General features: G+C 48.6%; 1 protein-coding gene across 5 annotated transcripts in view; it reads left to right on the top strand.

Moving 5' to 3' along the window:
- The first annotated feature begins 819 nt into the window (after positions 1–819).
- The window catches only part of DGKK (diacylglycerol kinase kappa), a 161,760-nt gene continuing 137,067 nt past the window's right edge, over positions 820–25,512 (top strand). For 3 of the 5 annotated variants that reach the window (XM_029067526.2, XM_029067527.2, XM_029067519.2), the window contains exons 1-2: positions 820–908; positions 2,632–2,906. In XM_029067526.2, coding sequence (XP_028923359.1) covers positions 2,715–2,906 — 192 coding nt within the window. In that variant the 5' untranslated portion in view covers positions 820–908; positions 2,632–2,714. Of the gene's footprint in view, positions 909–1,041; positions 1,070–1,611; positions 1,719–2,631; positions 2,907–25,512 lie in introns of those variants that run through there. The other 2 variants (XM_029067521.2, XM_029067520.2) reach the window with 2 other exon arrangements.

Below are 25,512 nucleotides of genomic sequence, written 5' to 3'. Positions count from 1 at the left end.
GGTTTTGAACTTGATGACAGTGAAAAGTTGATCTGTGGGTTCTTTCATTCAATCGTATTTATTGAGCGCTTACTGTGCGCAGAGCACTGTACTAAGCGTTTGGAAAGTACAATTCGGCAGCAGATAGTGACAATCCGTACCCAACAAGGAGCTCACAGACTAGAAGAGGGGAGACAGACAACGAAACAAATAGATAGGCATCAATAGCCTCAAAATAGATAAATAGAATTTGCCTGAGGCATCTGGGTGCTGCTGCCCCACGGGACAGACCAAGGTTTGCTGGGTGGGTGGGTGGGCTCAGTCGGGGGGATGATGATGATGATGATGATGGCATTTGTAAGCGCTTACTATGTGCCAAGCACTTTTCTAAGCGCTGGGGTAGATACAGGGAAATCAGGTTGTCCCACATGGTGTTCACAGTCTCAATCCTCCTTTTACAGATAACTGAGGTCAGAGCACAGAGAAGGTCACCCAGCAGACAAGTGGCAGAGCCGGGATTAGAACCCACGTCCTCTGACCCCCAAGCCCGGGCTCTTTCCACTAAGCCCGGGGGGGAAGGGGGAGGTCTCTGGGATCCTTCCCTTTACGGTGAGTCCCCTGCCTCCGCTCCAGCCCCTTCCCCAGCCCCCGCCACCCCCCAGGGAAACCAGTCTTGGGTCTCTGGGGACCCCGGAATGTGGGGATGGGGTCGGGCCGATCCTTGCGGGGAGCGGGAAAGTTTGGCCTCTAAAGGAGGTGGGCGGGCTGGGCTGAGCGGTGTAGCGAGGGGGAGTTGGGGAGGGGGGGTGGGGAGGAGGAGGAGGAGGAAAAGGACTGGCTTTGCGCCTCCAAGAGCTGATTTGGGAGATGCGCCTCGGACCTGCTGCAAAGATGGAGAGGGGGCGGTGGGCGACAGCCTGGGGCACCAGGTGGGCAGCCCCCTCTTCCCTCCCTCCTTGGTGGGATCAGGGCAAGGGGGAGGAGAGGCAGACGGGGGGGCAGATGCAGAGAGACAAAATCAGCAAGGGCCTGCGGGGGGAGAGAATCGGGTCCTGGAGAGGGGGCATTGGGCGAGAGCGCCGGGCACCAGGTGGGCAACCCCCTCTTCCCTCCCTCCTTGGTGGGATCAGGGCAAGGGGGGAGGAGCAGAGGGGGGGCAGCTGCAGAGAGACAAAATCAACAAGGGGCGGCTTGGGGAGGGGGTCGGGTCCTGAAGAGGAGGCATTGGAGGAGTCCTCGGGGTAGGGGGGCTCCCTGATGCGCCCTTGGGGTGGGGGGCGTCCTGCTGGGTTGGCGGGGGCAATCGAGGGGTCCCCCCTCCCCCTCCAGGACACTTACCTCTCTCGGAAGCGCAAGAGATGGAGAGGTGGGACGGGGGCGGCGGGGAGGGGGCTTGGGGGGGCTGCCCCGAGGTGTAAAGATGGGCACCGACGCCCCCTCCCCGTGAGTGCCGCAAGCCAGGCCGGTCGCCGCCACCTGCGACGCCCCCCGCCCCCGGCTGGACTCCCTGACTGCGGGGTCCAAGATCCAGGGAGGGGGTCCGGGGGTCCGGGGTCGTTGAGCACGCTCCCCCGGGTGGGCGGCCACGCGGTAGGCGGTGGCGGGAGGTCAGGAGGAGGGGCAATTGCGCGCACTGCAGGAGCCGGGAGGCGAGGCCCCGGGCCGGGAGGAGGGCTCTCCTGGGTCCCGAGCGGTGCTTCCCCCTCCCCACGTCGTCGTCCCGCAGGATCGCCCCGCAGGTGGGTGTCCGCGACCCCCTCCTCCCTCCCCTGCACCCCCCAGGACCAGGCAGGACCACCCATGACCATCCGAAGCCAGTCTGGTGCTGCCCTCTTGGTGTGAGGACCAGAATCGGGGACGGTCCTGGGGGGCTTCCTCCTCCAGTCCGGGGGGCTCGACCACCCTCCCCTGCGGGAGAGGGGGCGATCTGGAGGCCGGGGATTGGGGATGGATGGAGGGCGAGGGCTCCTCCGCGGATGCTAGCCCCCCAAGAGAGCATCCCCCCTCCTGCCCCCCGCCCCCTTGAACTCCAGAGGTCAACGGGGGGGGCTTCCCTCCCCTTACCTCTCCAGGGGAGGGAATCTTGCAGGGGAGCTCCGGGGAAACACGGATGACCTCCCCTCTCTGGGCTGGGGGAGGAGGAGGTGATGCGAGGGTGATGGGGTGTATGTGTGTGGGGGGTGTGTGTGCATGTGGGGGTGGGGGTCGACCCGGTGTGGAAAACCATTGCCGTGGCAGGGGAAACCTCGAGGATCAAGTGCAGCAGCCTTGGAAAGGTCAGGCGATGGGAAATGGGGCAGTTATTGCCTCCCCTGCAAGGGGGTGGGGGGGGGGGGGGAAGCGCCAGTTTGCAAAATAATTTCAGCGAGATAAGGGGGGAGGGGGGAAAGGGGAAGAATCAAGCAAAGAGTTCTTCAGCAAGGCCGACTGGCAAGCTCGTTTTGGAAAAGGAATCCTACAGAGTTGTGGTGCAAGGAGGGGTCCCCATAAGCCTCTCCTCCCTGCCTGCCTAGCCCTTCCTATGGGAGTGAGAGCTGATGGATGAGGAGGAGGAGGGAGGGAGGAAACGGGAAGGATGCCACAAGGACATGCCGATTGGTTTGCCTCTAACCGGGTGCTTTGCTCCTTTTTGTATTATTCTCTTTCTGGAAGGGTTGCGCGAAGCTGAGGAAGAAGGGTTCTGAGACCATCTGGACTTCGCAGCCCGGGGCGCCCCTAACTCAGACTTGGAGAACATGGCTGAAAAACTGACCCCCGGAGACTTGTTCATCAGGAAGCCCAGGGATTCTGTCTCCTCCCTGGACTCGGACAGACTGGCACCGGGCGAGGTGGCTGGAGACGAATCCTCCGACAGCGAGGGAGAACAAGAAGGGATCTCCCACAAACTCATCAGGAAAGTGTCCACCTCGGGACAGATGAGGAGCAAGGTAAGGGATATATAATTGTAACTTCCTCCGCTTGGTCTAGATTTTTTTTCAGATCTCCTGGCAGGGAAACCTGAACCTTTCGTTCTCATCCCGTAATAATAATAATGGCATTTGTTAAGTGCTTACTGTGTGACAGCAGTAAGGACTGGGGTGGAGGCAAGCAAATTGAGTCGGACACAGTCCCCGTCTCACGTGGGGCTCACACTCTTAGACCCCATTTTATAGATGAGATCACGAGGCCCAGGGAAGTGAAGTGACTTGCCCGAGGTCACACAGCAGACGAGTGGCAGAGCCTGGATCAGAATGCTTGACCTTTTGGCTCCCAGGTCAGTGCTCTCCCTACTAGGCCACCCTGCTCTGCTCGCTACTGCAGGGCCAGTACTGTCTATTTCCTTATCTGTCGTGTTCAACTGCAAACTGGGGAGAGATGAAGGGGAAGAAACCGATGACTGCAAATGGCTCCGAAAACATCAAACAGAGAAGCAATATGGCCTGATGGATAGATGGATAGAGGGGGACATTGGGCAAGTCACTTCACTTCTCTGAGCCTCAGTGACCTCATGTGTCAAATGGGGATTAAAACTGTGAGCCCCATGTGGGACAGGGACTGTGTCCAACCTGATTAGCTTGTGTCTTCCCCTGGTGCTTAGAACAGGGCCTGGCACAGAGTAAGCGCTCAATAAAGACCATTAATTGATTAAGTGGCCTTCTAGATGCTGTGGCGGGCCAACGGGTCACAAGGATTCTTGGCAAGAGCTGTTCTCCCACTTTGGGAACCTGTTAAACAAATGGCCCGCTGCACTTTCCTACTTAAGGCAGGTTTCCAGAGGGGCAGGTGCGTCTGGAGAACAGGGTGAAATTAAATCGGTTCCCTGAGACTGGACTGTTTGTACTAGAGAAATGTGGTAGACTTGCCGGACACATTTGGGACCCTGGCGTCGCTAGGAACGTCTGTCCGAGGGGCCGCGTTGTAGCTGAGCGTTCGAGGCTCGACACGTGCGATTCAGTCCCCTCTGGGCTCCTTCCGTGACATGGCTGCAGAACACGGACATCAGAACCCTGTAAGTGTGCTGAGCCGAGGGGCAGGTGATGCAGTTTTAAGGAGGGAAGTGCAAATTTAGTTTGAAATCGTGGGCAAATATGCTGGGCTTTGTTTTGACCGAGCGTGTTATAAGCGTGTCAGCGCCTCTCAGCGTGTACGATTCTTCCAGAGTTCGAAGGGGGTCAAGGTTTTAGCGCCGAAGGAGTCAATGAGTGCAGAGGTGTAAATGCAGCCACTCAAATCTCTACTTTAGCTAACGATACCTCTGCCCCCGTCATCCTTCGTTCTTGCATTTGCCAGTTTTTCAAAATAGCAGAGAATCGTACGTTTAAATATGCTTGGAGATGTAAGGGTGATCTTGCACAGATCCTGGGAATATCTGTGAGAAAAGACGGATCCCAAGGATAGTAGAGAAGCAGCGTGGCTTAGTGGAAAGAACCTGGGGCTGGGAGCTAGAGGACGTGGGTTCTAATCCCGGCTTCACCACTTGTCTGCTGTGTGACCTTGGGCAAGTCACTTAACTTCTCTTGCCTCAGTTACTACATCTGTAAAATGGGGATTAAAAAATGAGAGCCCCAAGTGGGACAACCCGATTACCCTGGATCTACCCCAGCGCTTAGAACAGTACTTGGCACATAGTAAGTGCTTAACAAATACCATTATTATTACTATTTTTGCTTTTCTAATTCCTGGAATAGCAGAGCTGTGAACCCAACCGATTCTTCCCTCCTTGATCAAATTTTCGGTTTTCCAGAAGCGGATCCTGGTCCGCTACCCGGTGGCAGAGGGTGTTAGTGGGGAATGTGCGAATTGGCTCTCGCAAGGGACCAAGTTTCTCCAACATTTAGCATCTGTGAAGATAGGCCCTTGAGGATTTCAATGTCCCCAGATTTAATCACCTGAAAAAGTACACATACAGGCTGGGAGAGCATCTTCTGGGTTAATAGTGAAGGACTGTTGAAAACTTAAACAAGGAAAGATGTCAACAGTTACCCTTTGTAGAGGGATTTGTGGGAATTACAGTAATGCTGTGGTTCCCTTGCCAGGCCTGGGTCCCACTGAGCTCCATTTCCAGGATGCAGAATCCACTGGGCAATCAGCGATTGAAGAGCACCAAGCCACATTGGTCTCCGGCCCGTTGGCAATGCAAAGTTAGAAGCCCATGTTTGTTTAAATGTCATGAATAAGGGAACCCTTCGGGAAATAAGTCTTTCAGATTCAGAGTGGGTGTTAGAGCAATAATTAAGAAGTAAAGTGCACTGTGAATGACTAAAAAAAGGAGTGTTGCTATCTGACCTTTTCCCAGGAGCAATGAATGCTTTTTGTTTATTTTCATTGTTTTTGAATGAACAGAATGAACAGCGGGGTATTAACCAACACAGTGTTACTAGAGTTATTGATCCTTACACATGATCTATTGAGAGGTCAGGAAGAAATTTTTGCCTCCTTCCTCTTCTGCTCTGCCCACCGAGTCAATTCTGGGTATTTTCAAGCATTTAGCCCAGACTAATGTGGTCAGGATGCTGAGTTATTTAGCCATTGGCCGGCCGGTTCTGGGAACCAGTTTCTAGGTCTTTATTCAAGTTCCATGTATGTGGCCCTGCTAATCACTAGATGAGAAGTTAAAAATTGCTGGGCCCAAGAATGGTATGGAGGGTGAAAAAGGCCAAATGCTTAAAGAAAAAAAGAAACACCGTGCAGCCAACATGGAACACGTAATGTTTCTTTCCCCGGTTCTTTTTATTGTGTGTGGTTGGGGAGAGAGCCGGAGGAAAAGAAGGCAGAAGACAGAGAAGGGGCCTTTAATGTCCAGACCACAAAACTGATCAGATTACCCAAACAGAATAAGCAGTCAAGACAAGGAATGAGCAGAATAAAGAACTTAATATCAGAAGTTGCAGCTGTTAGTGGTATCAAATAAGAATTAGTCATTAGGAAGTTGACATGCAGTTCAGGCGGTCCATTTAGCAAGGGCTGAAATGAATCGCTGCGACCGTTAATCAGAAATTAATGTATTTATTTTAAATAAAATTTCTCACCTGGTATCTATGACGCCCTAGCATGGGGAATGGAAGGTGTACATGTGATTTTCTTTCCACATTTGACCTTTGCAGTTTTACTCAATTGTTTTTGTCGGGCCCTTCTGGTTGTCAACTTTAGTCTTTCTCTTCATTTCTCTCTTGATTTTTGTGCACTGGCCAGTGCTATTTTACGCTTGGATTCAGAGTTGGGCAGGAGCAAACAGACCTTTAAAAAAAAAATCCACTGGAATTTAAAAGGAAAAGTCACGAGGATTCGTCTCTGTTAGGTCGGATGGGTGCATGCAGATTTCAGATTCCCATTGATCTGGTGGTTAGCAAAGTCCCTTTAAGGCAGGCTAACTGCAACAGATGCCATCTGGGTGAGACCCACCCAGGGGAAATGAGGGTGGATGAGGAAATTAACAGCAATTAAGGAGGCAGAATAATTCATTTGATCCAGTTATCATAACCAAGTAGGGTCGGAAATTGGGAGATTTAATAAGCTGGATGCAATCAGACGAAGGCAGTACCAGAGATTTACGAGACAAGTGTTAATTCTACTACTACTACTAATAATATTGGGGCATTTGTTAAGCACTTACTTGGTGCCAGGCACTGTACTAAACGCTGGGGTGGATACAAGCAAATTGGGTTGGAGACAGTCCCTGTCCTACGTGGGGCTCACAGTCCCCATTTTACAGATGAGGTAACTGAGGCACAGAGAAATGAAGTGACTTGCCCAAGATCAGACTGCAGACAAGTGGCGAAGCTGGAATTAGAACCTTCTGACTCCCGGGCCTGGGCTCTATCCACTTCACCATGCTGCTGGTTAGGCTTTACTGAACCAGATCTGGATCTTTGACTCTGTCCAGCACTTCACGAGAGCTTTTTATCTTTCAAGGGCATTTCAGACACCAGTCAACCTCTCCTGACCCATCATTGTACCAGAGTTTGAAGGGAGGTTCTACCTGAAACTCCTTCCTTCTACCCAAATGGCATTACCCTGCCCTCCCCATCTTCTGAGTTCACATCTCCTCCAGGTTAATGTCTCACCACCTCACCCTGTTTCCCCCTTTTCTGCCTCTTCTACATCACTTCGTTAAAACCAGTGGTATTTATTGAGCATTTGCTATGTGCAGAGCACTCTACTAAGGCTTTGGGAGAGTACAGTACATCAGACCATCATCCTCATCAAAGGTATTGAGAGCTTTACTGTGTGCAGAGCACAGTACAAAGCGTTTGGGAGGGTGCAATACAACAGAGTTGGTAAACATGTTCCCTGCCCACGATGAGCTTAAAGTCTAGTGGGGGAGAGAGGCATTAAAATAAACAAATTATTTATAATAAATTATTTATAGATATATACATAAATCTTGTGGGGCTGAAGTTGGGGCTAATATCAAATGCCCAAAGGTCACAGATCCAAGGTCACAGATCCAAGTTCATAAATGAAACAGAAGTAAGAACCAGCTAGAGAAAAGTGGGCTTAATCGGGGAAGGCCTCTTGGGAGTGGCCTTAATCACTTGGTTATTCACACTCCCCACATTCTGTTGGACTTAAAGTACAGATTTATATAGTGTATTGCTTCCCCCAACCTGTAATTTATTTCTGTGATCTATGAGCACAGGAATCGTGTCTACAAACTCTAACGGATTGTCCCACTGTTAGTAAAGTGCTCTGAACAGAGTAAGCACTCAATAGATACTATTACTTCCTTGCCTAATTGATTGACCAAAAAGTCAAGGGACAAAACTTCCAAAGTGTTGCTTTGGGGAAAGTCTTTTTGTCCAACCCCAGCTCCTGCCACACCCATCTCTGCTTAATGAGAAGACTCCCCTGTGTCAGACAGCTCCTTCATGTTTTCAGTTTGCCTAGAGCTACCGAGGCAAACGGTGAGAAGCAGCATGGCCTAGTGGAAAGAGCATGGACTTGTGGGTCAGAAGCCCTGGGTTCTAATCCTGACTCCAGCAGGATTGGGCCTCAGTTCCCTCATCTGCAAAATGGGGATTCAGTACCTGTTCTCCCTCCTACTTAAACTACGAGCCCTATGTGGTACTTGATTATCTTATCCACCCAAGTGCTTACTACAGTACTTGGCCCATAGTAAGCAATTAACAAATACCACAATTATTATTAGTATTACCTGGGGCCCACCTAGCGGTGTCATCTGTGAACACAAACTCCAAGGTTTAGATAACTTAAATTGTTTTCGTGCTCCTTATCTCATTTCTTCTTCCCAAGGAAGTGGGGGCAGGTTTAATTTCTGTTTCACAGTGAGGAAACTGAGGTACCTCAAGGCTCAAGTCCCAAAGAAGGCAGTAAAGCTAAGCTTAGAATGCAGGCCTGCTGTTTCCCCAGGTATTCAAGGCTCTTTGTACATTAGTTCTGTGTTCCTCAAGTGGGGAACGAGAAGGAGAGGCTGAAGTTTGAACAGATGTTTGATGGTTGAAGTGGCAAACTGTAATCTGAATGCTCTCCCTCACTTCAAAGCAGCGTGGCGCAGTGGAAAGAGCACGGGCTTTGGAGTCAGGGCTCATGAGTTCGAATCCCAGCTCTGCCACTTGTCAGCTGTGTGACTGTGGGCAAGTCACTTAACTTCTCTGTGCCTCAGTTCCCTCATCTGTAAAATGGGGATTAAGACCGTGAGCCCCACGTGGGACAACCTGATTCCCCTGTGTTTACCCCAGTGCTTAGAACAGTGCTCTGCACATAGTAAGTGCTTAACAAATACCAACATTAATATTATTATTACTTCAAAACCTTATTGAAGGCACATCTCCAAGAAGCCTTCCCTGACTAAGCCCTCCTCTCCTCTTCTCCCACTCCCTTCTGCATCGCTCTTACTTGCTCCTTCATTCATCCCCACATCACATATGTATATATCTGTTATTTATTTATTTATTGTATTTATTTATTCATTTATTTATTTATTTGTTTATTTATTTAATCTGTTTATTTATATTAATGTCTGTCTCCCCTTATAGGCTGTGAGCTCATAGTGAGCAGGAATGTGTCTGTTTGTTGTTATATTGTACTCTCCCAAGCGCTTAGTACACTACTTTACACACAGTAAGCACTCTATAGAGAAGCAGTGTGGCTCAGTGGAAAGAACACGGGCTTGGGAGTCAGAGGTCATGGGTTCAAATTCCGGCTCTGCCACTTGTCAGCTGTGTGACTGTGGGCAAGTCACTTCACTTCTCTGTGCCTCAGTAACCTCATCTGTAAAATGGGGATTAAGACTGTGAGCCTCCTGTGGGACAATTTGATTACCCTGTTTCTACCCCAGCGCTTAGAACAGTGCTCTGCCCATAGTAAGCACTTAACAAATACCAACATTATTATTATTATTATAAATACAATTGAATGAATGAATGAATGAGGTGAGTTGGTCTTTTCCTTTTCCTGCCCTTTTCTCTTTCCAGCTTTTCAGATCCATTGAGACTCCCCCCCCCCCCCAAAGGGAGACAAACTGCGTAGCTTAGGTTTTTGTTTGTTTGTTGGGATAATCAATCAATCAGTCATATTTATTGAGTGCTTACCGTGCTGTTCCCTGCCCATAACAAGTTTACAGTCTAGAGAGTAGATGAATGGAAGCTCTTGGGAGATGTTGAGGGGATGAAAGTTTTCAAGAATGACTGCATCAGACTACACTCACCATCTCCCATCTGCTAAATTTTGTTGGAGTTTAGAGCAAAATTTCTTTTTGAAGCAACTTATAAATTCAGGGAGGAGGACGGCATGGAGGAGGAACTGAGGAGAGGTGCGCATTTGTGTTACATCAGTCAGCCAATCAGTCTAGTATTTTTTGAGTGTTTATTCTGTGCAGAGCACTCTTAGAGAAGCAGCGTGGCTCAGTGGAAAGAGCCCGGGCTTGGGAGGCAGAGATTAGGGGTTTGAATCCCAGCTCTGCCACTTGTCAGCTGTGTGACTGTGGGCAAGTCACTTAACTTCTCTGTGCCTCAGTTCCCTCATCTGTAAAATGGGGATTAATTGTGAGCCTCACGTGGGACAACCTGATTACCCTGTATCTACCCCAGTGCTTAGAACAGTGCTCTGCACATAGTAAGCGCTTAACAAATACCAACATTATCATTATTATTACTAAGTGCTTTGGACAGTACAGTAAAGTGAATGGACATGATCCCTGCTCTCAAGCATTTACGATCTAGAGGGGATGGTGATTGTATAATAATAATAATAATGGTATTTGTTAAGCGCTTACTATATGTCGAACACTGTCCTAAGCACTGGGGTAGATACAAGATCATCAGGTTGTCCCTCGTGGGGCTCACAGTCTTAATCCCCATTTTACAGATGAAGTAACTGAGGCACAGAGAAGTGAAGCGACTTGCCCAAGATCACACAGCAGACAAGTGGCAGAGTTGGGATTGGAACCCACATCCTCTGACTCCCAAGCCCATGCTCTTTCCACTAAGCCGTGCTGTATAAGAGTGATGGTATTTATTGAGCACTTCCTAGGTGCAAGGACCTGTGCTAAACTCTTGGGAAAGTACAACAAAGGTGAAGGTCACATTTCTTGCCCACCATAGCTTACACTCTTATGGGAGAGGTGGACATAAAAAATATCATAAACTAGAGAGCTGAATAGAAGAGGAGAGTGACTATCTAGGAGCTGAAGAGAGTAGTCAATCAGTCTTCTTTTTTGAGTGCTTCCTGTGTGCAGAGCACTGTACTAAGCTCTTGGAACAGGACAACATAAGAGTCAGAAAGCCCTGCGTTCAAATCCCTTTAGACTGTGAGCCCCCGTTTAGACTGTGAGCCCGTCATTGGGCTTGGATTGTCTCTATCTGTTGCCAATTTGTACATTCCAAGTGCTTAGTACAGTGCTCTACACATAGTAAGCGCTCAATAAATACTATTGAATGAATGCTCTGCCACTAGTCTACTGTGTGACCTTGGGCAAGTCATTTTACTTCTCTGAGCCTCTGTTCCCCCATCTGAAAAATAGGGATTAATACCGTGAGCCCCATATGGGACATGGACTGTGTCCAACCTGCTTAGCTTGGATCCCCTCAGCATTTAGTACAGTGGCTGGCACATAATAAGCGCTTTAACAAATGCCATTTAAAAAAAGAGAGGTTGGCTAGCAGAAACGGTGTCTGTCTTGTGATTACTGTTGCTTTGGAGGAAGACAAAATGCTACCATTAGACAGGGTGTCATCACGGGGCCTGGGAAAGGAGCGTGTTTTGGCTTGGCTCTTCTCTCTTTGGAACCACCTGGTCTGGTTGGAGAGCCACGTTTATTTGGGGGACGGGGGTGGAGGACCGCAAAATTCATCAGGGACACAGCGTCTCTTCCTATCAGATGTAGGGGGCTCTGCCAGGCTGGATTAAAAAGAAAAAGAAAAAAAAAGCAGGGGTGCCTCTCTCAGGCCAACATGAGGAGTAGCTTCAGTTGACCTTCTGGCAAACCTAAATGACCCATAGCAGACACATCGATCTGCGCCAAGGTGTGTTTAGCACCGGGGCTGTGCCAGCCTGTTCGATTCTCCTCCGACACCCGTGCCAGTCTGAAGGAGATGCCGGAAAACATCACGATCCATGCTCTCTGTCCCCTCTGGCCTCATGCCCATCCTGCCATCTTCCTCAGTACCTCTCTGGCTTGGCTGTTCAGATGGATATTTGTTCCACCCACCATGGGGAACTTTGTCAATCGTATTTATTGAGCGCTTACGGTGTGCAGAGCACTGTATTAAGAGCTTGGGGGAGTACAGCACTATAACAGACATATCCCCTGCCCACAATGAGCTTACAGTCTGGAGTCCACAGTCTACACAGCCTTTGTGACTGTGTGCCAACCCACTTCCATTGGAACCCTTGGCACTGCTGCAGTGATCTGCCCTTGGCAGTGCCCTGCCTATGGGTCGGAAAAGAAGGGTATCAGTCTTTGGCAGATAAATGGACACTACCGTCTCTGCTTTCTGGCCACTACCATCCCACAGGAACCACATGACCCCCCGATACTGTCTCCTCCAAGTTTGGCATTTAAATTATAGTACCGTGAAGTACCACATCAATACTTGCTCGGCAATAATAATAATAATGATAATAATAATTCTGGGGCTTACTACATATCAATAATAATAACAGTGGTGTGGGTTAAACGCTTACTATGTGTCAAGTAATGTTCTAAGCACTGGGGAAGATATAAGCTAATCAGGTCAGACATAATCTCTGTCCCACAGGAGCTCTCAGTCTAAGTAGGAGGGAGAATAGGTATTGACTTCCCATTTTACTGATGAGGTAACTGAGGCACAGGGAAGGTAAGTGGCTTGTCCAAGACCACTCAGCAGGCACGTGGCGGAGCCGGGTATAGAACCCAGGTCCTCTGACTCCAAGGTTTGGGCTCTTTCCATGGTAAAAATCTGGTGTCTGTGGCTGAGTGTCTAACCTGCTCTTGGGCAAGTGACCAAACCTCTGTGAAGCTGCCACACTGACCACCCTGAGCTGAATGAAAACAGTAGCCCTAAGGGCTCGTAGAGCAGGGATGTGGGGCGATATTCACCAGCCTCCCATGATGCAATGGGAATAATAATAATAATAATAATGTTGGTATTTGTTAAGCACTTACTATGTGCAGAGCACTGTTCTAAGCACTGGGGTAGATACAGGGTAATCAGGTTGTCCCACGTGAGGCTCACAATCTTAACCCCCATTTTACAGATGAGGAAACTGAGGCCCAGAGAAGTGAAGTGACTTGCCCACAGTCACACAGCTGACAAGTGGCAGAGCTGGGATTCGAACCCATGACTTCTGACTCCCAAGCCCGTGCTCTTTCCACTGAGCCACGGTGCCTTCTGGGAAACAGTGGTGCACTGTGGTGAGCAGAGTGGAGATTCGGGGCTTCTGAGTGGATCTCCCTTTGACTTTTTTTTTTTTAGTGGTATTTTTTAAGTGCTTACTCAGTGCCAGACGGAATTAAGCTCTTTGACAGATACAAGTTCATCAGGTTGAGCACCGTCCGTGTCCCACATGGGGATCCCAGCCTTAATCTCCATTTTACAAAAGAGCTCCAGAGAAATGAAGTGACTTGTTCAAGGTCACCCAGGAGACAAGTGGCAGAACTGGCAGTAATAATAATAACAATAATAATGGTATTTGTTAAGTGCTATGTGCCAGGCATTGTACTAAACGCTGAGGCACCGAGTTGTACATTCCAAGCGCTCAATACAGTGCTCTGCACATAGTAAGCGCTCAATAAATACTATTGAATGAATGAATGACTGAACCCAGGTGCTCTGGTGCCCAGGCCTTTGCTCTTTCCTCTAGGCCACGCTGCTTGTGGCCGGGGCTTTATGCCGAGTCATTTTCTTCTTTTCTTTTACGTGCCTCAGTTTTCTCACCTTCCAAATGAGACTGAGAGAACCTGCCCCCTGAGATGGAACTACCACAGAGAGCTTTCCGTCCTGTGAATGTATTTGCCAATTGCTTATGGGGTAAGATGAGCGTTGTGTAATTTTGCAGCGGGGAGGGAAGGAACCGGAAGCCCCTCTGGTCTGCCTGTAGTGACACCCTCCGGATATCACCAATCTCCAAAGGCTTTGTTCCTGGGAAGCTCTCTGACCGGGTTAGTTAGCGGCAGCCCAAGCCCACCGGCTCAACTGTTGCCAACCGCCTCAGTTGACCCTTCTGAGGAGGACAAGAAAAGCAGAAAAATGTCGGGTCTAGAAGGGTGATGATGGTTAGTTCATTTCTCCCTTAAGCTGGTGGAGGGTTTGTGGGGAAGGATCAGTCGGTCAATCAGTCGTATTTATTGAGCGTTTACAGCGTGCAGAGCACTGTACTGAGCACTTGGAAGAGTACAGTATAACAGGTAGAGAAGCTGCATGGCCTAGTGGATAGAGCATGGGCCTGGGAGCCAGAAGGACCTGGGTTCTAATCTTGGCTTCACTACTTGTCTGCAGCGTGACCTTAGAGAAGTCACTTCCCTTCCTCTGTACCTCATTTCCCTCTTCTGTAAAATGGGAATTAAGACTGTGAGCCCCATGTGGGATGTGGATTGGGTCCAACTTGATTCGTTCGTGTATACCCCAGTGCTTAGTGTAATGCCTGTCACATAGTAAACACTTAACAAATACCATTTTTAAATGAAATTTTAAAAATTTGATAGACACATTCCCTGCCCCAAATGAGCTAACGGTCTAGAGGAATTTGCGATTATTCTCTTCCTCCTTTCTTCATTTATTCAATAGTATTCATTGGGCGCTTACTGTGTGCAGAGCGCTGTACTAAGCACTTGAGGAAATACAATATTAGGGTAAACAGAAAGATTTCCTAACCCTAACCCTCCTTTCCTGCCCACCGCCTCTGGCTTGCCCAGCCCCTGTCATTCTGAATCTAGTCACTGCAGGAGAGATCAGCACAGATCTGCCTCCGCCTGCGGGGAAAGAATGTCCATTAGCAAAGTTTATCTCTGGCAGGAGACCCAAGGAGCTTTGCATCCTCTTTTCGTGGCACTTGTTTCCTCACACAGATGCTAAATTTATCCCCTATCTGTGCGACACACTCTCCGGAGACTTCATTAGTGTCATTTCATTGTTTTATTGGACTGTGCCTGAAATTGGTTTCCCCGTTATAATCAGATGCATCCCAGAGTCCCCGAAGCTACAGTTGCCTTTGGTGAGCTGGCTTCCCCCGGGAGGGCTAAACTCTCCGCTTCAAAGCGGTTCGCGAAGCCACGTGGCTTAATGGATAGAGCTCGGAACTGGAAATCAGAAAGACCTGGGTTCTATTCTCGGCCCCGCCACTTTTCTGCTCTGTCTCCTTGGGCGACTCGCTTCACTTCTCTGAGCCTCTGTTCCCCCATCTGTAAAATGGAGATTATTGTTGTGAGCCCCATGTGGGACATGGACTGTGTCCCACCCAATTAGCTTGGATCTGCCCCAGGGCTTAGAACAGCGCTTGACACATAGTAAGCGCTTAAGAAGCACCATCATTATCTCTCAAAGATACCCATTCTCATGGACGCAGTCTCACATGGCCAACATCTTCTAACTTCGAGTTTAGGGAAGCAGCACGGCTCAGTGGAAAGAGCCCGGGCTTGGGAGTCAGAGATCATGGGTTTGAATCCCGGCTCTGCCACTTGTCAGCTGTGTGACTGTGGGCAAGTCACTTAACTTCTCTGTGCCTCAGTTCCCTCATCTGTAAAATGGGGATTAACTGTGAGCCCCATGTGGGACAACCTGATTGCCCTGTATCGACCCCAGCACTTAGAACAGTGCTTTGCACATAGTAAGCGCTTAACAAATACCAACGTTATGATTAAAATGGGGATGAAGACTGTGAGCCTCATGTGGGACAACCTGACGTGGCTCAGTGGAAAGAGCACGGGCTTTGGAGTCAGAGGTCATGGGTTTGAATCCCAGCTCTACCACTTGTCAGCTGTGTGACTGTGGGCAAGTCACTTAACTTCTCTGTGCCTCAGTTACCTCATCTGTAAAATGGGGATGAAGACTGCGAGCCCCACTTGGGACAACCCGATTCCCCTGTGTCTACCCCAGCGCTTAGAACAGTGCTCTGCACATAGTAAGCACTTAACAAATACCAACATTATTATTAAGGTCTACTCCGCCTGGGTCCTGAGGGTAGAGAACATGCTACCATGGTTGAGGCTGACTGGGTATGGAGGTGGTGGGACATCTTGGGGACAGCTAGAGGAGCTTCCTTGAGTTTGCTCTGAACACCACAGCACTGAAAATTGAGCACTTATCCAGATTCCCATGAGAGTCAGCCTTCTCTCCTCCGTAGCCAATAAGCTCTACCCCATTCGGCATCCCTCACAATCCTCACTACTCACAGTAGATAAGCCAGGATAAGTTAATGTAAGGGTTATCAGGTTTCTTGCCTAGGGAATCAATCAGACTCATTTATTTGAGAAGCAGTGTGGATTAGTGGAAAGAACACGGGCTTAGGAGTCAGAGGTCATGGGTTCTAATTCCGGCCCTGCCAACTTGTCAGCTGTGTGACTTTGGGCAAGTCACTTAACTTCTCTGAGCCTCAGTTACCTCATCTGTAAAATGGGGAGTAAGACTGTGAGCTCCATGTGGAACAACCTGGTTACCTTGTATCTCCCCCAGGGCTTAAAACAGTGCGTGGCAGATAGTAAGTGCTTAACAAATACCATTATTATTATTATTGAGAAGCAGCATGGCAGAGTGGAAAGAGTGCCTGGGAGTTGGAGGACTGGGGCCCTAATCCTGTCTCCACCACTTGTCTGGTGGGTGACCTTGGGCAAATCACTTCACTTCTCTGTGTCTGTTACCTCATCTGTAAAATGGGAATTAAGACTGTGAGCCCAATGTGGGACATGGACTGTGTCCATCCTTGTAACTAACCCAGTGCTTAGTACAGTGTCTGGCACATAGTAAACATTTAATAAATACCATTTGTTTTTTTAAAAAATGAATGCTTACTGTGTGCCAAGCACTGTATTAAGTGCCCGGGAGAGTACAGTATAATGCCGTTGCTAGACACATTCCCAGTCCACAAGGAACTTACAGTCTAGAAGGAAAGTTTCCCCAAACCATTAGATGGATCCAGGAGATTCAGGAGAAGCAGTATGGCGTAGTGGATAGAACGTGGGCCTGGGAGTCAGAAGGTCATAGTTACCAATCTCAACTCCCCTGCTTGTTGGCTGTGTGACCTTGGACAAGTCATTTTACTTCTCTGTGCCTCAATGATGTCATCTGTAAAAGGAGGATTAAGAGCGTGAGCCCAATGTGGGACAGGGACCATATCCAATCTGATTTGCTTGTATCCACCCCAGTGCTTAGCACAGTGCCTGGCACATAGTAAGGCCTTAACAAATACCATTATTATTATCATCATTATTATTACTATTAAGTTTCCATTTGGACACCATTATAAAACCACATCCTCTCATCACAGTGTACAGAGTGTGTTTTGCTTTTCCTCTGCTTGTGCTGTGGACTTTTGGGTTTGACTCTTCTCTTAGATTCACAAGATAACGGACCATGAATGTTCTGCTCACGTGATCCCCCTCACTCATTGTGACCTGTGGGTCACTTCTGTTCAGGTTTCTCTCCTTCCCAGAGCTTTTAGGGCAACTGTTCCACACTTCTCCCTCCCTTAAAAACAATCACTGTGGAATTTGGTAAGCATTTCCTATGTCCTAAGCAGTGTACTAAGCACTGGGGTACATATAAGATAATCAGGTCCCACATGGGGCTCACAGTCTAAATAGGAGAGAGACAGATATTGAATTTTCATTTTGCAGAGGAGAGAACTGAGACCCAGGGAAGTGAAGTAACAATAATAATAATAATAGTAATAATAATAATGGTACTTGTAAACTCTTAAATAATAATAATGGTACTTGTAAACTCTTACTATGTGCCAAACACTGTTCTAAGCACTAGGGTAGATACAAGGAAATCAGGTTGGACACAGTCCTTGTCCCACATGGGGCTCACACTTTTAATCCTCATTTTACAGATGAGGTAATTGAGTCCTAGAGAAGTTAAGTGACTTAACCAGGGTCATGCATAGCAGACAAATGCCATTAATTGATCGATAAAGTTCTGACATACAAGCAATAGTAGAGAATATTAGAATTAAGTGCTGAGGTGATACAGAAGTGGCAGGAGAGGAGAAAGTAGGGTGTGCAGATGAAGGATTAATCACGGAAGGCCTCTGGATCCTGCTGCCAGGATCATTTTTCTACAAAAACGTTCAGGACATGTCACCCCCTTCCTCAAAAAACTCCAGCGGTTGCCCATCCACCTCTGTATCAAACAAAAACTCCTCACCATTGTTTTAAAGCAGCCCACCACCTTTCCCCCTCCTACCTCATCTCACTTCTCTCCTTCAATAACGCAGCCCACACATGTTGCTTCTCTAGTGCTAACCTCGCTGTGCCTCCATCTCGCCTGTCTCACCGCCGACCCCTGGCCCACGTCCTGCCTCTGGCCTGGAACGCCCTCCCTCCTCAAATCTGACAATTGCTCTTCCCGCCCTTCAAAACCTTATTGAAAACACGTCTCCTCCAAGAGGCCTTCCCAGACTAAGCTCCACTTTTCCTCTTCTCCCACTCCCTTCTGTGTCGCTCGCCCTAACTTGCTCCCTTTGCTCTTCCCTCCTCCCAGCCCCACAGCACTTATGTACACATCTGTCATTTTATTTATCTATATTGGTGTCTGTCTCCCCCTCTCTAGACTGTGAGTTCGTTATGGGCAGGGGATGTGACTGTTTATTATTGTATTGCTTATTATTGTAGCATACTCTCCCAAGTGCTTAGTACAGTGCTCTGTACACAGAAAGCATTCAATAAATACGGAGTGAATGAATGTAACAGGTGGGTTTCTCAGTCAGGCCTTTAAAACGGGGTCAGCGGTGGTCTTCCAGATGTGAAGCAGGAGAGTGTTCCAGGCAGATGGAAGGGTGTGAAAAAAAGCTTGGCACAGTGAGAGATGAGGACAAGTCCCAGCAAATCCCACAGAGGTGCCTTATTCTCCCTGTTCAACAGGAAGCCGGCAGCCTTGACCTCCAAGTGTGTTACACTTGGAAATTTGGTAAATTCAGGGAAAACGTGTCTTTTAAGCAAGCTCCAAGCTTAGGCTGCCGCTGTCTCTGCTGCTCTCTCCCGCTGCTGAATTCTCTCATGCTGATGAGAGGGCAAACTCCCGATGGGGTCAGCAGGACACGGGGGGATGGCTCTATTTCGTGACCGCACACCTCCATCCTGAGTTTTTGGAAGGTGCCTCCTCTCAGGATAGTGTTGCCATGACTACCGGTCTCAAGCGCCTTTGGCAGAAGACTCCCCCTTCCTCTCGCTCCCCTCTCCCCTACTGGCCCAGCTCATGGGGCTCCACATCCCCTTGGCAACGGTCCTGGTGGCCACAAGGACCGCAGTAAAGTGGAAGATGGGAGGCTTGGGCTTCGCTTCTCCCTCTCAGCACGTCGTCCCACCCCTCTCTGCCTCTCCTCCCTCTGCCCCTCCGTTTTCCCACGCGTGCTTTCGGTGCCTCTTTCTCGCAGTGGGATCACGAGTCGATTCGCCTCAACTATGCATCCGGTGTGCCCAATCTTACTACCTTTAAATTCACCCCGGTGAAGAGAGTAAGCACTTAATAAATTCTGCAATTACTAAATACCATAATTAAGTGCTTTGAGCTCTTCAGGAAAAAGAGGCTATATAATTATGAAATGAGCAGTTCTTCCCTTTTCTGCATCTCAGAAAGACTCACGTGATTTTACCTCCAGTAGCATCAGGGAACTGAGTTGGGGAATAAAGGGCAGGGCAGGGCAGGTCAGGGCAGCAGAGTTTCTTAGAGAAGCAGCATGGCCTAGGGCATTGAATCTGGACCTGGAAGTCAGAAGGACCTGGGTTCTAATACCAGCTCTGCCACTTGTCAGCTGTGTGACCTTGGGCAAGTTGCTTCACTTCTCTGGCCCTCAGTTCCCTCATCTGTAAAATGGGGATTGAGATTGTGAGCCCCATGAGGGACAGGGTCTTGTCCAACTACGTCCAAGCCGATTTCCTTGTATAATAATAATGGTATTTGTTAAGCATTTACAGTGTGCCAGGCATTGTACTAAATGCTGGTGTGGATACAAGCAAATTGGGTTGGACGCAGTCCCTATTCCATGTGGGACTCACAGTCTCAAACCCCATTTTACAGATGAGGGAACTAAGCCACAGAGAAGTAAAGTGACTTGCCCAAGATCACCCAGAAGACAAGTGGTGGAGCTGGGATTAAAACCCGTAACCTTCCAACTCCCAGACCCGTGCTCTGTCCACTACACCATGCTGCTTCTCCTATACAATGCTGCTTTTCCTGCTCTATGCTGCTTCTCCTTCACAAGTGCTTGAATCCACCCCAGCGCTTAGTACAGTGCCTTAACAAATAACATTATCATTATTAGTATTATTATTACGCAGCTCTGGCAAGACAGGAGACAGGAGACAGGAGACAGCCAGAAGAAGCAGCAGTAACAGCACACCGGCTATTAGCCCAAAACATTCCGTTAAATTCCTTGGGGCGGTGTTTGCTGTCTCCTGGCTTCCGCAGTCCAGGGTGTCTTCCTTGAGTACTAGCCATCATTTTTAACAGGCTTGAAGAGGTCAGAGAAGACAGATAGCAGGTGCAAGTGCTGGTGATGATGGAGAATTTAGCTTCCCATACCTACACAGGCCTGGGATGAGCCTGGGGGGCCACGTGTGTGTGTCTGTGTGTGTGTGATTTGTGGGACGAGATGGCCAATGTCTCATTTTCAGCCACCCCCTCTCCCCCCGCCAATCATCTTTCCTCCTCTCTGACAGAGCAACTCTGGATCTCATCAAAACTGTTGCTATGGTACAGTAGCTCAGTGTCCGGATCTATGAGATGCCTCTGTTCTTTAGATTGTTTGCTAGATTTCCTCCGTTTGCTAGATAGTAAGCTCCTTGAAGTCCTGGGTTATGTCTACTAATTCAGTTTCACTCCCCCAAGCACATAGGACTGGGCTCTTAAGTCCACCTTTCCTCTTCTCCCACTCCCTTCTGTGTTGCCCTGAATTTATTCATCCCCCTCCCTCAACCCCACAGCACTTATGTACATATCGGTCATTTTATTTATTTATATTAATGTCTGTCTCCACCCTAGACACTAAACTCTTTGTGGGCAGGGAATGTATCTGTTATATTGTTCTCTCTCAAGCACTTAGTGCAGTGCTCTGCACACAGTAAACGCTCAGTAAATGTGATTGACCAACTCAAGAAATACTGTGGGTTAATTGATTTCTCCTGGTTTCTGAGGGGTGTAGGATAGGAGGAAAATCCTTAAATACATTAATAAGTCAATCGGTCATATTTATTGAGCAGTAACTGCGAGCAGAGAACTGTACTGAGTGTTTGGGAGAGTACAATATCATACAGTTGGTAGAAATGTTCCCTGCCCACAACAAACTTACAGTGTAGAGGGAGAGATGCAGAACTCTGCATTCTTCCCTGCAAGCACGCAGTCAGACTTTTTTTTTAAAGGCATTTGTTAAGTGCCAGGCACTGTAACAAGTGCTGCGGTAGACACAAAGCTAATCAGGTTGGGCATAGTCCACGTCCCACATACGGCTCACAGTCTTAATCTCCATTTTCCAGATGAGGTAACGGGCAAAGAGAAGTGAAATGACTTGCTCAAGGTCACACAGCAGACAAGTGGTGGAGGCAGGATTAGATCCCAGGTCCTTCTGATTCCCAAGCCTGTCCTCTATCCACTAGGCCACGCTAGTCCTCGCTCTCCTCGGGGCCTGACGGAGCCTTCCCGGAGCTCGGAATACATCGGAGTTGACCCGGGCGGAATGTGAGTGGGAGGACATGCCGCCTGCAGGGCCCTGCGCCCCTAGCAGGGAAACCCGTGACCTCACGTGGGCATTCGTTTGCCACCCCCTGTTGCTGCTGCTGCTGCTGTTGTGACCTGTTCTCTTCCGGCGTTAGGCAGCTCGAGGCAGGAAATGAAAGGTGCCTGCTGAGAGAAACTTGTTAATTTGCTAGGCTGGCAGCAGAGAAGGCTCCAAACCAGCCAGTTAAAGAATACTAAGTCCACACACCAATTTCTGGAGCTCCTCACACTGAGGAAGGCCCTGCCTCTCTTCAGTCAATCAATCAATCGATGCTATCTATTCACAGTGTTAGAATTTCTGGATGGCCGACCTATCTGAGACCTTGGGTATCTATCAGTCAGTAATATTTATTGAGCACTTACTATGTACAGAATATCGCACTAAGTTCCCATGACAGTACAGTGGAGTTAGCTGGCCTTCTTCCTGCCCTCAAGGAGCTTTCTGTCTAATTCTTTCTCTCTTCTCTCTCATTTTTTCCCTCTCCAGCCCCCATCTTTTATCCCCTCCCTAACAGCTTTTAACCCCAATTCTCCCCTTCCCAGTATGCCAACTTCAGGCTGGGAAGGAAGGGGCTGTGCACAGTCTCTGGTGACTCGCTCATTCAATGGTTTTTACTGAGGGCGTACTATGTGCGGAGCCCTATTCTGAGCGCTTGGGAGAGTCCAATACACCAACGGAGTTGGTAGACGTGTTCCCTGTCCACAATGAGCCTGCAGTCTAGAGGGGGAGGAGGACATTAATATAAATACATAAACTAAGGGTATGTACGTAAATGCTATGGGGCTGAAGGAGGTGCAAATCCAAGTGTGAGGGTGAGGCAGAAGAGAGTGGGAGAGGAAATGAGGGCCTAGTTAGGGAAGGCATCTTGGAGATGTGCTTTCAATGGGAGTTGGAAAGACCTGGGTTCTAATCCTGACTCCTCCACTTGTCTGCTGTGGGACCTTGGGCAAGTCACTTCACTTCTCTGTGCCTCAGTTACCTCACCTGGAAAATGGGGATTGAGACTGGGAGCTCCATGTGGGACAGGGACTATGCCCAACCTGATTAGCTTGTATCTACCCCCCGGGCTTAGTACAGTGCCTGCCACACGGTAAGCAGTTCACAAATACCATTTTTTAAAAAAAGATAAGGCTTAGTATAGTGCCCTACACACAGTAAGAGGAGCAGCATGATGTAGAGGATAGAGCACGGGCCAGGGAGTCCGAAGGTCATGGATTCTAATCCAGGCTCCACCACGTGTCAGTTGTGTGACCTTGGGCAAGTAATTTCACTTCTCTGTGCCTCAATTACCTCATCTGTAAAATGGAGATTGAGATTATGAGCCCTACATGGGACCAACTCGATTTGCTTGTATCCATCCCAGCACTTAGTATGGTGCCTGGAACATAGTAAGCGCTTGACAAATGCCATAATTATTATTAGGAGTAGTAAGTGCTCAATAAATACGACTGACTGAATGAATGAATGAAGGTTCAAACAGGGTCCGGTGGCTCGCTCTGTCCCAGATGCAGGTCCCAAGGCACGGACTGCCCATTGGAGGGGAAGGGGAATCCAAGATCCCCTACTCTTACTGTCTGTGGCCTCGGCCGCTATCCCAGGCCTAGGTTGGGGTCGGGCAACCCAGCGACCCTGAGCAGAACTGTCGGCAGCCGGGAGCTGGCTCCCTGCCGGCCTAGCGGCCTACCGGCTGGCCTGCCCAACTTTAATAAGAATTAGCCCTGGTGGAGACAGCCAACGCATTTGGCCTCTAAAGCTAATCTGTAATCCATGAGAAAGACAGAGAGGCAGACAGAGAGAGCTCAGAGAACGAGAAGGAGAGACAGCTCAGAGAGAGAGAGCGAGCTCAGAGAGCGAGAGGGACAGAGAGCTCAGAGAGGGAGAGAGAGAGCTCCGAGAAAGAGAGGGAGAGAGCGCTCAGAGAGAGAGAGGTCAAAGAGAGAGAGCTGAGAGAGAGAGCTAAGAGAGAAAGAACTCAGAGAGACAGCTTAAAGTGACAGCTAAGAGAGCTGAGAGAACTTAGCTCAGAGAGGGAGAGGGAGAGAGAGAACTCCGAGAGCAGAGAGAGAGACTTGCTTGTTGCAGGGCCTGTAGAAGAAACACAGCCATTCCTGTCCCTCCTCCCACTTCCCGCCTACCCCCATTCCGCCCACCTCCCCTCCTTCGCTCATCCTTCCCCCTCCACCCTCAGCATCTCCCCCCATCCTCTCCTCCTCCTTAACCATCTCTCTTCCTCAGATCCATGCTCAACCGTCACTCCCTGCACATCCCTCCTCCCCTCAACCCCAGCATCCCCTCCTTCCCCTTTTTCCCCCATCTCTCTGGGGAAGAGAGCGTGCTCCGATTTCTCCAAATAGCCCACAATTGCCGATTCAGCCGGCGTCGCCAACCAGCCAAGGATGGAGAGCTGAGAGCAGACAGGCACGGGATGGATGGAGGGGTTCAGGGAGCTCTTCCCCTTGTAGACTCTGGACTGAAAGGGGAGACTGAGTGGATCGGGGGGACCAGGGAGGGAAGGAGAGCAGGAGATCGTGCAGCTGGCGGGAAGGCAGTCAGACTACCACCTGGAACAATAGCAGTGGTTGACTCAAGGGATGGGGGATATGTTTGGGGGGACCTGATGAGTAAATGCAGCCATTCTTGTGGGCGTAGGGGCAGGGGAGATGACAAGGTAGGGAGCCTTATTGTTCCATCCTGAGGAGTGAGCAACTACAGGAGGACCACAGTGGGTGGGGAGGGAAACCCAGGGAGGAGAAAAATGTACATCCTCAGAACTCGCTCTGCAAATTTAAATCCTGAGAGTGGATTGGGCTCAACGGGAGTCTGCCTGGATCTGGGAAAGTTCTCCCCGGAGAAGCAGCATAGGTCATAGAGCCAGAAGGTCATAGGTTCTAATCCCGTCTCTGCCAAGGTTTTCTGTGTGACCTTGGGTAAATCACTTCACTTCTCTGGGTCTCAATAATCTCATCTGGAAAATGGGGAATGAGACTGTGAGCCCCACGTTGGGACAGGGACTGTGTCCAGCCCGATTTGCTTGTATCTACTCCAGCGCGTAGTACAGTGCCTGGCACTTAGGAAGAGTTTAACAATACCATAATTATGATTAGGTCGCCTTTCCCAGCCTCTGGTTTCAGGGGATCCCTCTAGACTATAAGCTTGTTATGGGCAGGGAAACTTGCCTACTAATTCTGCTGTACTGTACTCTTTCAAGTGCTTATTACAGCACTCTGCACATAGTAAGTTCTCAATAAATACCACTGATCAAACATTCTTACTGTGGCCTTTATTAATCAATCAATAATGTTTATTATACAGAACATAGGACTAAGCGCTTGGAAGAGCTCCATATAGTAAGTAGACATGATTCCTACCCTCAAGGAGTATACAATCTAGCAGTTACCATGTGCCAAGCACTGCATATCGGAACCAAAATCTCCCCATACGGTTAGTAGCTTTCAGCAGGAGGGAGGATTGCCGTGAATGTTAGCTGAAATTTTTGTCAGAAGGTTATGCAGTCAATTGCCAACTTCCAATTTTTTCATGGAGAAATCCGAATAAACGATAGAGCTAGTGATTGATTGCTTTTGCCAACTCAAGCCCCCTCTGGGTTCATCTCCATTTTCTGAGAGTTTAACCTACTTTTTCTCTGCCGTTAACTCTTTACAAAATGGAAAGTCACACAAGCTCTGTAAGTCAGTTTTTCCATTTGTAAAATGGGACTAATAATACTAAGTAAAAACTAACCTAAACAACGAGTAAATCTCTGGTTTTTAGTATGTAGATTCAAGATATTATTACTATCATCATCAAATCCTTACTCTATAATCCTTTCTGTCTTTGAATTTAGCCATGTTTACTATCCAGGTACAATCATTTTATTACCTCAGTTTTTTGCTGGTTGTAATTCTTTTTCTCCTTAATTTAGAGGAGGACTTCAGTTGAAGCAAAGGAAATACATGCTGTGCCACATGCTTCCTGCTACCTGTGGATACAGAAATTAAAATATACAAAATAATCCAAAGAAAATTTCCCAGTTGATCGTTCCGAGCTTTCTCATTTTGGACCAGTGTGTGCTGACTGATTCTTCTGTGGTTAATCTTCTTCTCTCCAACATGTTTTTTACATTATTTGTTAAATGTTTACTATGTGCCAGGCACTGTACTAAGCACTGGTGTAGTTACAAGATCA

This window comes from Ornithorhynchus anatinus, chromosome 6, assembly GCF_004115215.2.
Source record: "Ornithorhynchus anatinus isolate Pmale09 chromosome 6, mOrnAna1.pri.v4, whole genome shotgun sequence".
Lineage (NCBI taxonomy): Eukaryota > Metazoa > Chordata > Mammalia > Monotremata > Ornithorhynchidae > Ornithorhynchus > Ornithorhynchus anatinus.
This window is presented reverse-complemented; position numbering and strand designations above follow the sequence as displayed.